General features: G+C 33.5%; 2 protein-coding genes across 2 annotated transcripts; both read right to left on the bottom strand.

The window, feature by feature from the left end:
* Positions 1–5303: 5303 nt before the first annotated feature.
* Positions 5304–8004, bottom strand: LOC106396942 (COBRA-like protein 8). Its single transcript, XM_013837451.3, has 2 exons — positions 7295–8004; positions 5304–6875 (listed from the first exon to the last, which is right to left on the bottom strand). Exons 1-2 carry the CDS (start codon positions 7881–7883, stop codon positions 5458–5460), a joined length of 2007 nt encoding a protein of 668 aa, XP_013692905.2. The 5' UTR covers positions 7884–8004; the 3' UTR covers positions 5304–5457.
* A 2539-nt stretch (positions 8005–10543) lies between these two features.
* Positions 10544–11417, bottom strand: LOC125577382 (GATA transcription factor 17-like). The gene is made up of 2 exons (XM_048738827.1): positions 11176–11417; positions 10544–11085 (listed from the first exon to the last, which is right to left on the bottom strand). Exons 1-2 carry the CDS (start codon positions 11350–11352, stop codon positions 10747–10749), a joined length of 516 nt encoding a protein of 171 aa, XP_048594784.1. The 5' UTR covers positions 11353–11417; the 3' UTR covers positions 10544–10746.
* Between the last annotated feature and the right edge of the window lie 712 nt (positions 11418–12129).

Genomic DNA, 12129 nt, shown 5'->3' with positions numbered 1-12129 from the left:
ATATTGTGACATGTGTTTAAATATATAAAAGATTAAAAATATATATAATAAGATAATAAAAACGAATTTAAAAAAATTACTCTTAAAAATTATTTAGTTGTAAAAACGATTTTTAAAAAATATTTAGTAGTAATGTTTTTAGAAATTATCCTTTTTCAAAATCCTAAAAAATAGATTTGAAAACAATTTATTTAATATAATTTTTATTTTCTAACTTTTAATGAAAATATAATTATAAAAGATTATATTGAGCTTGGTTCTTGAAAATTGTTAATTAAGATGATTGTGACACATAGTAGCTATATATTTGCAAATGTGATATATGTTAAACTATATCACAATCAAAAATATATACACTAAAATAGTAAAAACAATTTTTCTTAAAAGTTAATTATATATATTATTTAAGAGTCTTATTATTATTATTATTATTATTATTATTATTATTATTATTATTATTATTATTATTATTATTATTACTATTATTATTATTATTGTTAAAAAAATATAAAACTAAAATTAACTTTAAATATTTCACCTGATATGAGTGTGATATGTGTCAATTAAAACATTAGATTGTGATATGTGTCAATATTTCTTCTTTTCCTAAAAACTTAAATAAAAGAGATTTTCTCTTCTAATCTTAACCAATTAAGAATTTTTCCTACTTTTTTTAATCGTGGCTAGAGATAATTGTAAAATTTTATTTAATAGTAATATTTACTTCAAAAATTTAATGATAAACATGATAGTAACAATTATTCAATTTACAAGAAAAATTGTAAAAAAATTAATGATATTAAAAAAAACGAATTTTGAAAATTTCAACTTTTGAAAATAGTTAATATTAACTGGAAATAGTTATTTGATAGCAATTTAATTTTTTAAATCCCAGAAAAAATATAATAGTAAAAGATTATGTAATATTAATTTCCTTTTCTAAAATCCTACAAAACTGTAAAGAATATTTGATAGTTGTTTTCCTTTTTTATAAAAAAAAACTAAACAAAAGAAATTTGTATAATATTTTTAAGTCCTAACCAAAAAAGAATTGTAAAAATTTATTTGATATTATTTTTAAGAGAGTGTTTGATGATGAACATGATACTAAAAATTATTTAATTAACAAAAGAAGCGTAAAATTAGTATTGATACGAATTGTAAAAATAGCAATTTTAAAAATATTTATTAATAACTAAAAATAATTATTTGGTAGCAATATATTTTTCAGTGAAATTCTAACTAGAAAATAATTGTAATAGGCTATATGACAAAAATTTACCTTTTCTAAAATCTTAAACAAAATTGTAAAAGAGTATTTAATATTTTTATTTTAATTGTAAATAAAAAGGGGATTTATAAAATAGAATTTTTTTATTTTTAAAAAAAATCCTAGCAAAATAAAATTTCAAAAACTTATTTAATAAAACATTAAATTAGTACATAAGAACATGTATAGTGTTGTTATTGATTCGATTGGTGTATTTAACTTTTATTTCTTTTTACTTTTCATTTCTTATTTCAGATTGTGTTCAGTTTTAATATTTATGTATAGTATTTTCTCTAATCCTTAATATAAAGTTTATAACAACTCATCTATGCACCATGATTGTAAAATACAAATATTAACTTGAATTGATGTGGGAAAACGTTTTAATTATAAAATAAATCTCAAAACAACATATGCAAAAAAAAATCATAATAGTATAATAAAATGATTTATTATTTTATGGTTTTTATTAAATTAAAACATCAAACAAAAACCCGTTTCAACGCAACGGGCTCCTATCTTGTATCATCTATATTATTAAAGTTGAAGTACACATTGAGATTGTTTGGCAATATAGATAGTAGTTAAAAAAATAGTACTGTTTGGAAACATGGATAGTAGTAAGTTAGGAAAAATAATAATAGGTTTATGCTACTAAAAATTGGAAGCCCATTACATTATATTAAAAAGTAATGGGTCTATGTTATTTGATATATAATATATTCAAATCAAAATAATAATTTAAAATTGATTTATATTAAAAATTCATTCAAAAAAAAATATATATATATATATATAGATATATTCAAAATTTGATTTTTACTAACATATTTTCTAACAACTATTATAAAAATATTTTCAATATATATAAGAAAAATACAATACAAAACCCAATTTCAAACACCAACTTAAATTATAGCTTTTATATTTCACATTAAATTTTAAAATATAATATATGTGATTATTTATATGATTGTACGTATAAAATATTATTAATTATAAGAAACTTATTTGATGGTACGTATAAAATACGTTTAATTATATGATAACACATATTTTGTAACCTATGATGACACATATAGGATATATATGTAATAGTGATTAGGGGTGGGCGTTCGGGTTCATTTTCGAGTTTTTTTGGGATTTCGTGTTCAGTTTAGATCTTTGAGGATTTGGTTCGGATTTGGATAACCAATTTAAATAGGTTTGGTTTAAATATTTAGATAGAGAATTAATAATAATTTAAGTATTTTTGGAGTTTTGAGTATATCTTAACTATTTAAGATATTTATGTTTGATTATCTGTAAATATTTTCAAGCATTTAAGCGAACTTAAAAGTTTACATCATATATATAAGTAATTTAAGCGAACTTAGAAGTTTACATCATATTTTCAAGCATTTAAGCGAACTTAAAAGTTTACATCATATATTTAAGTATTTACGTTTGATTATTTGTATATATTTACATCATATATATTCTGGATGTTTTTATATATATTAAATCTAAAAATAATTAATATATATAAGTATATAAATCTATTTTGGATACCCAAAATACTTCGGTTCGGATCGGATTAGATTTCAGTTCTTCAAATACCAAAATTTTGAATAATTCAGATATTTAATCAATTCCGGTTCAGATTTAGTTCTACTTATTCGTATTGGAATCGGTTCAATTCTTCGAATTCGAGTTTTTTGACCAACCTTAAATAGTGACATAAAAATCAAATAGCATCATATTTTTTTTTTAAATACACCCGCACGGGCGTGCGGGTCAAAATCTAGTTTATATATTAAATCATAAGTCATTTGCTCAATTAAAATCTGACAGATATATTTTTTACAAATTAATGGAAAAAAATGTAAAAACCTTTAAATAAAAAAATAGTTTTGCGTATTACCTAAACCATGATCTCACGAGCTTTTCTTCCACTAAACCCATGTTCTCAGGAGCTTTAAAACTAGTAATTTTTATAAGTGTTGTCTATTTAAGGATTGCAATACATTGCATATATGAATGTTCTTAATGGTGTTAGTGTGGACTTGCAGAAATACAGGATATATCTAAGACGGCTTGGCGGAGTAGTATCACAACACCAAGGCAGCTTAAACAACTCGTTTATGACGGGTCAAGACGCAAGCTATGGTCCTCTTTCGTCACTGAATGGGTTTGATCTTCCTGCTCAGAGCCTTGCACAGCTTCAAGCCGCTGGTTTAGCCCGGCCTGTGATGGTCTCTAAGTCAGGATTGCCGGCTGACTGACGAGAGAAGCATCTTCAGCTTCGACAACTCCAAAACAAGATTACAACAAACACAACCGCAGATGAACTTGCTTCATGGTGTACCAACAGGTATGGGTAATGGAATGAGCATTCAACAACAGATTGCTGCCGGACTAGTGCAGCCATTCCCTCGAGGACTACTCTCTTCACAATCATCCACCAGCCAGACAACCGTGTTGTTACCTACAAGTTACACCAACCACTCTCATCAAGCTCCTTGGCGTTCAACAACTTCCAACAAGAACTCCCTGTGAACAGCTTCCCCTTAGCAAGTGCACCAGGCTTATCTGCTCGGAAACCACATTTTTCTTCTTCTTACCAAGAAGAGGTCAACAGCTCGGAACCAGCCTGGTCTCACTCCCCCTAGCTACGATTGGGATCTGCAGAGCATCGGAATCTGTAGCGTTCTCGAGTTCGGAAGCTTACTCTACTACTTCGTCCATATTAAGAACCGATGATCATGGCCGTAACCAGACACAGCCGAACATGGTGCCACGTCGTCAGGCTTATGGAAACGGAGGTGGGCAGTTCAGTGAGGGTGAAGTCGGAGAGAGTGGCCTTCCACGAGCAGTATAGTAATCAAGAACATCTTATGAGCGCAGGTTCGATTCTTTTCTCTTCTCTTATATAGAAGCATAATCTGCCAACGAACATTTTAGCATTAGAGTTTGAGTTTGAAAATGAAATACATAACAGTTTCAAGCGCTTTCTTTCATGATTACGCAAACTACCACCAATAACCTGAATAAAATAATTATTGAGTACAAGGATACGTTAAGAGAAAAAAACAACAATAGCACAAAACCAAGTTTTTGTTCCCAAAGTAGCACTCAAGGCTCAAAGTCACAAAAATAGGTTTCATTAAAGAGGTAAATATACACTTATACCATTTGGATTAATTAATACAAACCTTAGGGTTTAGAGTTAAGGGGTGGAGTTTTGGAATTAGAGTTTAAAATTTTATAAAAAATAAATACAAAAATAAAAAATAAAAATTTTAAAAACAGTTTCAAAAAGTATTTTTAAATTATAAAAAGAAAATTTGAAAAAAAAATAAGAAAAAATTCAAAAAAATAATTCAAAAAAAAATTTATAAAAATTTCGAATCTAAAAACATATAATCTGAATCTATAAAAAAAAATTTCGTTTTTTTAATTTTTATTTTATTTATTTTTATTTATTTTTGTTTGTTTATTTAATTTTAAACCAAGGGTATTAGCATATTTTACCCTTTAATGAATGTCATTTTTGTGACTTTCTCCTTTTAGTTCTATTTTTGAGACATAAACTTCAAAAGATGCTATTATTGACAATTGCCCATACGTTAATCAATAAGTCAACTTTTGGATACAATTTTATAACAAGTTGTAATTGAAACGTCGACTTAAACAACAGAAACACACAAATCTTGTGTTGACACAGGAAGGAATTGCACCGGTTGATACCGAGTTTGACTTTAATGCATATTCAATCAATCATATCCCGGTTTGATTGGATTGGATAATAGATGCTAAACCGAAGAGAGTATAGGAGATTTGTTATTGTACTACCATGATCTGCTAATAACAGTATAACCATTTTGGTGAAATTTGTTTTATGTTATATAATCTGCATGGAATTTTAAATCCAGATTATAACAGAAATTATTTGTATACTTTTTTTTTTTGTAATGTTAGGAGTTAAATATTTTACTCTCCTAAGAGATTATTTTGGTTCTTGATATTAGACTAATTTATCAAGAGAGAGAGGGAAGTAAACCGGACTGCAAACCACAGATTCGTCTGTTCAATAAATGTGTGTATACCAAAACCTAACCATAATAAAAGAAGTAAAAAAGAATCTCACGCTGCACAAAGCACCACCACTACTAGTAGTATATGGTTAGAAAAAGAACCACCAACTCTTAAACCCAAAGACTCAAGAGAGCAAAAACTGGTAACACCATTAGAAGAAATGTGGAGACACGTCCTTTGTGACCATTGCTAGGTATTATAGAAGGAAGCGAACATTCCTGACCGTTGAAGAACACTTTGGTCGGAAACCCTTCTCCAGCCCCGACCTTAATCCCAGGATTCAGTTTCTTGGTAAAAGAGATAACCGACTGCTGCTTACCGGGCACCCTATAGTCCTTACTCGGGTTCTTCGCATCCACCTCCGCAACGAGATAGTTCAGACCAGGAAGCCCTTCCATCAAAACAGTGGTGTTCTTCCCATCGACAGCAACGGTCGTTGCATTAAAGGAGTAAGCCTTCTCAAAATCCGGGGCAGCGTTCTTCAGCTCGACCGCGGCAGACCAGTCCGCGAAGTTGGTTCCTCCCCAGTTAAAAATCGTGATTCTAGCACTCCATCCACGACGGTAGTCAGTGGCTAAGTGCCAGTTTATGCTGACTCCACAGTAGTCTCCGCATGGCAACAGAGTTGGAACTTTTCTGTGTTTCAAATTCGCCCACGATGCAGCGAACTTGGTTCGATTCTCAAAGGGGATGAGAAGAGCTTGAGGAGGTAAGAGAAGAGCCGGGGAAGTAGTGCTGCACGTTTTATCAACTCTCTTGCTAGAACAGTCTCTGCAAGCGCAGGTATTACAAGGGATGATGGAGTCGTTGAGGTAAGAGGAGAAAGACACGCAGCAGCTGGGGGGAACTGGTTGAGTGATGTTGCACGCCACTTGCCAGCTGGCGAACGCGGTCCGGTTCGAAGGCAAACCGGACGGATCAGGGAACTCGCTTAAGCTGACTCTAGCCGGAGGGCCGCATTTGTAATCAGGGTTAAAGTTACCTTTGATCTTCCAGCTCAAAGGTGGAGCGATGGCGGAGATGTTGAGATTAGGAGGCATTTTGTAAACCTCCATTTGAAAAACAGACTTCGACTTGGTTGGATCCATAGAAGGCGACAGGATGGTTCCGTTTCTGCAGCAGTATGGTTTGAGTCCGAGGTTGGAGTCGTTGTACTTAGTCAGAGGGAGGTCTATGATGTGCGGTTTCCTCGCACAGCTCAGGACGGTGGAGAAGTCAACTGCATCGTAGTGTTTTCCTTGCGGGCCATCGATGCAGGCCGATGCATCCACAACGCTTGGATAAGCTCCTTTGGTTTGGGAGATGAACTCGTCTTTCGTCCATTCGAAACTTAGGTCCCAGTTGTCGAGACGACCGAGGGGGTTGTGGTTCTCTATGGTGACCTGCGCCCAGTAGCTTGTTGCGTATGGTCTGATTATGTCGTACATTATGGTTAAGTCTCCTTTTTGCCTTGGTTTCAACTTTTCACCAATGGGGTCTGTTTCGTTTTTAGGGTCTGGCATGCAACACACTTCCAGAATGTTTCCATCTGACATAAAATCAGAGAGAATGATATTATAAAATGTCAGTAAACACACACAAAAGAATATTTATGTTCAAATGTGTGACAAGATTCAAAGATTCAAAGACAGAAGCATTCTACTAAGCAGCTTAAAAGTCTAATTTGATATGCTACTGAATACTAATTCAAACATGTGACAAGAAATCAACAAAAACAATAGACTTTTTCAACGTATGATTAAATATAAAATAGAACGTTTCTTGAATACTTTGTTTTTACACTTTCTTAGTGAGATTAGCAAACACAAGATCACACAACATCAAAAGCAATAATTCTTACCAAACATATTGAATTATCAAATTTAAAAATGTAAAACAAAATCAAATTTCATTTTACATAACAACACAATTTCAAGATTTGATTAATGTTTTTTTTGTTATATGTACCTCGTTTGGTGGCTTTGGGACATGACCAGCCATCATTAACAAGAGTGATGTTGTTAGGAAGCGGAATACCAGGCGGGGCAACACCAAACTGAGTACCCACGAGCTCCACACGTGCCTCCATCTGCTTGATGTCACCCGCCGTCATGATCGCCGACTTCAAATCCGCCGCGGGATACCCTGCAAACGTCGTACCGTTCTCTACGCTAACCGGAAGGCTAGACCCGTCTTCGAGAATAGCGTTGCTGGCGGAGACGAGAATCTCTTTGTGAGCGAATCCGACGAAGACGAGCCACGACTTAAGCTCGTCTCTGCCGTTGTTTAGGACGGTGATCACGGACTCGAACCGGTACGGCTGGCTCTTAGTGTCGTTTGGTTTGATTTCGGTCCCGGTTGAGTAAGTGTACGAGACGAAGATGCCGTTGCAGAGGACAGCGTCGGGAGAGATTGGTGGAGGAGAAGGAGGAGTAGGAGGAGGAGGAGGAGGAGTTGAATCGTTGGATCGTTGCCGAGGCTGAGACGACGTTAGTTGAATCGTTGTGAAGAGAGACAGCAGTAGGATCAACTTCGGAGCTAAACCCATGAGAATCATAGTTCTCTCTCTCCTCAGAAAGATCTTGTCTTTTTGGATTTTATGAAATTGAAAAGAAGAATAAAAATGAGAGATTTTATTTCTTATTTGAAGAGATGAAGAGACCGCGTTGAACAAAAAAAAAACAGCTTAGTCAGACGCTGTAATGAAATTTATGTGCGCGTTAACATTGGTGTTTGATTGCTTTCCTAGGGTGGTTGCGTTTTAGAATTATTCAAAAGTTTGGTGCTCTTTCTTGTTGTAGTAAACAAAAGGTTTTACAAAACAATTCTGAAAGAGGCTGATATACTTTAAAAAGTTACAAAATGAGCCATTTGTTACCGCGTCAACAAATCGATATAGAAATTTATTCATTGAGGATTATAGTATTTGTTTGGTAGTGATTTATTATGAAAATACTTCTTACTATTTATTTCATCAGTGCCCATGATTTTTAAGTGTTGTTCATGGAACATTTGCAATGGAATTAGAGTGATATTAGTATATGAGATATCCTGTGAAGATTTTATACCCATCTTGCATTAATTTCGCGAAAAATATAAAGGAAAACGTGTTTTTCTAGCTTTGGAAATTTATATATACGGAAATATGAGTTTGGAAACATTGGATTTAATGTGAATTTACTGACTCGATATTCCATAGTGAATGGTCTAGTTTTTGTATAAAGACAAAGAGCTTACACATTGTGTGGAATTCAACAAGGATTAAAAGATGTCTTTTTAATCTAAAAAAAATCGCTAACTTCGCCAATTATATTTTGCTTAAACATATAATTTCGGAAAAAATGATTTTTTAAACAATTATGCAGATTACAAAGGAAAAACTTACAATAGATCTTCAACATGGTGTAAACTCGGTCAAATGTGGATTTTCATAAGACGGATAAGATGATGTAGTTAGACATAGATCCTAATAAAATAGATAATATTGTTGTTTGTCGACTACATAATCTTGAATTAATATATCATCGTTAAAAAAACATATATTTCTTTATTTAGTGTTTTAATAGTCTAACTTTATAAAATTCGAACTGAAATCTATTTATGTTGAATTTCAGGTTATAACTATTAATTAGCTCCTAATTGCTCAATCATTTTCAAAGAAAAACACATGTCTTGCTCCTTACATAAGGAACAAATCTATAAACTTTTTTGACATCTAGTCTATAGTTTAAAAGAAAAAACTTCCTTAGTTTATATATGTTTAATGTATCTTTCATACAAAGCATGTTTATGAATGTAATGTTTACATCAGGTAGTAATGGTCTTAATTTGAATTGACTGTAAACGCAAACACTCTCGATAAGTTTGTCTAGTCTAGTCAGGATTAGAATAAGTATAGTTTTTTAGAGTTTATCGAATCTGCATTTAGTTTGCATATATTTTGAATCATTTCTATTCATGTGGGGGTTGTTGGATCAACAGTAAATTGTGAACAAAAATGACATGGGTCACAGCCCAAAGAATTGTCAAATAAATGAGGAAATGATGTTTGTCCCACATCGGACAACATCAACAAGTCTGAGTGATATATATATGCTCATGTATTATCATTACTCAAACGGCTTGGAGAGAGAGGAAGGCACTCCACGCGCGCGCCGCCGCTGCCATCCGGCAGGCTCAGCGTGGACGTGGGCTTGGGCTTGGACTTGGGCTTAGGTCTTGGTGGAGGGCCTCTGGCCCAATAAGATTCTTTTTGAACCAAGTTAAGCTCAACGTTTTGTCATTTAATTCCCGTAAAACGGCATGCATTTTATTTAAACAACATGTAGTTCGTTTAAAAACAACACGCTGTCTTTCTTCTTGATAATAAGTTTAAACGAGAAAAAATCTTGCGGAGGAAGTTTCGTAACGCCTCGCCTCCGAGATCATCGCGAGATTTCCGCCAACGTGCGCACGTGCTGCAACGGTTACGGAAAGTGGCTCGTCTTCTCCTCTTTATAAACTCGTCTTTTCCTTCATTTCTCACTACGTTTTTTCACAACCAAAACCAGCAAATCCTACAGCGTAAGTCTAGAGAGTGTTTCGTAGAAATATTGGTTCGTTAGAGGTTCTTCACGAGTGTTGCGTGATAACCTATCATAGTTTTATCTTGGGACTCATATTCATACAGATCTGTCGCACTAACGAAGTGAATATTAATAGTTAAGGAAAGAGAATTATCTCAACTCCATGATTTCTTTTTCGTTACGGTTTTAAATCGTCTATATATATTTCTTAACATCGTTTATATTATATCGTTTCTTTTGATCCGGTTTTTCCGGCTTCTACAATGTTTACATCAGGCAGTAATGATCTTAATTTGAATTGACTGTAAACCAGAAAAAGGGGGTTTCGTGAAAGAACGCCCGTTGAGACAACTTAATTTTGAATCGTTCTATAGGTTGCGAGGTTCACGGCTTTAGGTTAGCCACGTCATCATTTTATAAATTCAAATCAAATGAGAGGTGATGCCAATGGACCAACACACAAAAATAAAAGTGGCGCGGTTGATGGAGACTAGACAACCAACACCACGCGCTTTTTGATTACCGCGAAAATCCCATTTATATGGGCCTATTAGCTATAAAAAATTAAGCCCACACGCACTAGTAAGCGAGTGAGAACTACGAGCGTAGGACCAAATCTCAATGATTAAAAATTTAAAACACCTTGAATTAATTGTTATTCTTCTCAACTCAAAATTTGAAACGTGATTAGCAAAAGAACACATAACATTAGTGGGAACCAGCCAAAAAAAACCCGACATCACTAGCTATTACACAGTTATCTCTATTGTCTTAAGTTAATTAAATAATTAATCAAAACCCCTCACTTTAATTATTCCCTAACGACACCAAACAGAGAAGCTTGATCTCCATCGTTTACGCATAAACAGAGCCGCAAGAGAGCGCCATGAGAAGCACAGCGGCTCTTTCTTCCTCGCCGAGTTTCTTCCACAGCCTCTTCTTCTCAACCGCTGATCTCTTCATCACCGGCACTTCCAATCCCAGATCCAGAAACTTACTCACTCTTTTGCTGCAGCTGCTACTAGTACTAGTATGATCATCAGCTTTCTTGATCTTGTTATTGACATTACGATCATCTTCGAGGCTTAGATCACTGTCACAGCTGTTGCTTTTTCTGATCTTCTTCTCTGGTTTGATCCCGAGAGCCGCTTGCCTCTTCTTCCTGCTCTTGATCCCACAAGCATTGCACAGTGACTGCATAAATCAAACGCATATCCATGAGATCAAGATCATAGGTTAAAGAAACGATCAACGAGATCAGCAAAAGCAAAAACAATCTCTCACCTTAGGTCCGGCAAGGCCACCGCGCCAGAGAGGAGTTTTGAATGTTCCGCAATCAACGCAAGTCTTCTTCGTCTCGCCGCCGCCACTTCCACTGCTACTGCAGTTCTCGTTATCGACGTCCGATAACTCTCCGGCGGAATCGATCTTTGTCTTCGTTTCTTCTGATCCCTCCGACATTTTCAAAGGCGCCAATCAGATCAAGTTTGATGATAAGGAAGAGAGAGAAACGGTGAATGGTGTATGAGCGGACAAAACAAACGGAGGTGGGCTTTATAATCGGGGAGAAAGGCGGGGGCGGAAACCCTAGTTTTTCGGCGATGAGGCATTTACTAAAATACCCTCGAGCGGGGACTTTTTGTAATTTACTTTTGAACCACCCGCCAGAACTCAACTCAACAACTGTAGAAAAAAAAAACGAGGGAAAATCATATTTTAATTTTTTTCTTTTCAAATGATAAGATGAAAATGAGACTGTGAATGAAAAGATCTCTTTCCTCATTAAACAAAGTCTGTATATAACAAGAACTAGATTTCGACCCGCACAACCGTGCGGGTGATTATTTTCATATATGTATATATATAAATATTTGATTTATATGATTAATGGAATATAATATTAATAATTACATATTACTAAAAGTTTAATATAATATTTTCAAAAACAACAATTTTTAGTTTGCATTTCTCCAGCACTAAAAAAAAATTTAATATAATATTTTCAAACACAAGAATTTTATAGTTTTCAAAAAAATAATATATTAAATTTTATAATTTTAATATTTACCATATTATTAATATAATCCAGAGTTAAAAAAGATAATATTGCATGTTAACATATCTGATATTGTAGACATATATTGTTCTGTTTCAAGAATTTTTTTTCAAGTAACCGATTTTAAATTTATCACATGTTACATTTAACTTATTTGGTATATTCATATACTTGGTTTGGTT

This window comes from Brassica napus, chromosome A1 (genome assembly GCF_020379485.1).
Source record: "Brassica napus cultivar Da-Ae chromosome A1, Da-Ae, whole genome shotgun sequence".
Taxonomy (NCBI): Eukaryota; Viridiplantae; Streptophyta; class Magnoliopsida; order Brassicales; family Brassicaceae; genus Brassica; species Brassica napus.
This window is presented reverse-complemented; position numbering and strand designations above follow the sequence as displayed.

Coding starts and splice junctions, on each gene's coding strand:
- LOC106396942 (XM_013837451.3), bottom strand. CDS start 7,883: ATGATTCTCATGGGTTTAGCTCCGAAGTTGATCCTACTGCTGTCTCTC. Junction 6,876..7,294: donor TCCCAAAGCCACCAAACGAG/GTACATATAACA, acceptor ATTTTATGTCAG/ATGGAAACATTCTGGAAGTG.
- LOC125577382 (XM_048738827.1), bottom strand. CDS start 11,352: ATGTCGGAGGGATCAGAAGAAACGAAGACAAAGATCGATTCCGCCGGA. Junction 11,086..11,175: donor GTGGCCTTGCCGGACCTAAG/GTGAGAGATTGT, acceptor TGATTTATGCAG/TCACTGTGCAATGCTTGTGG.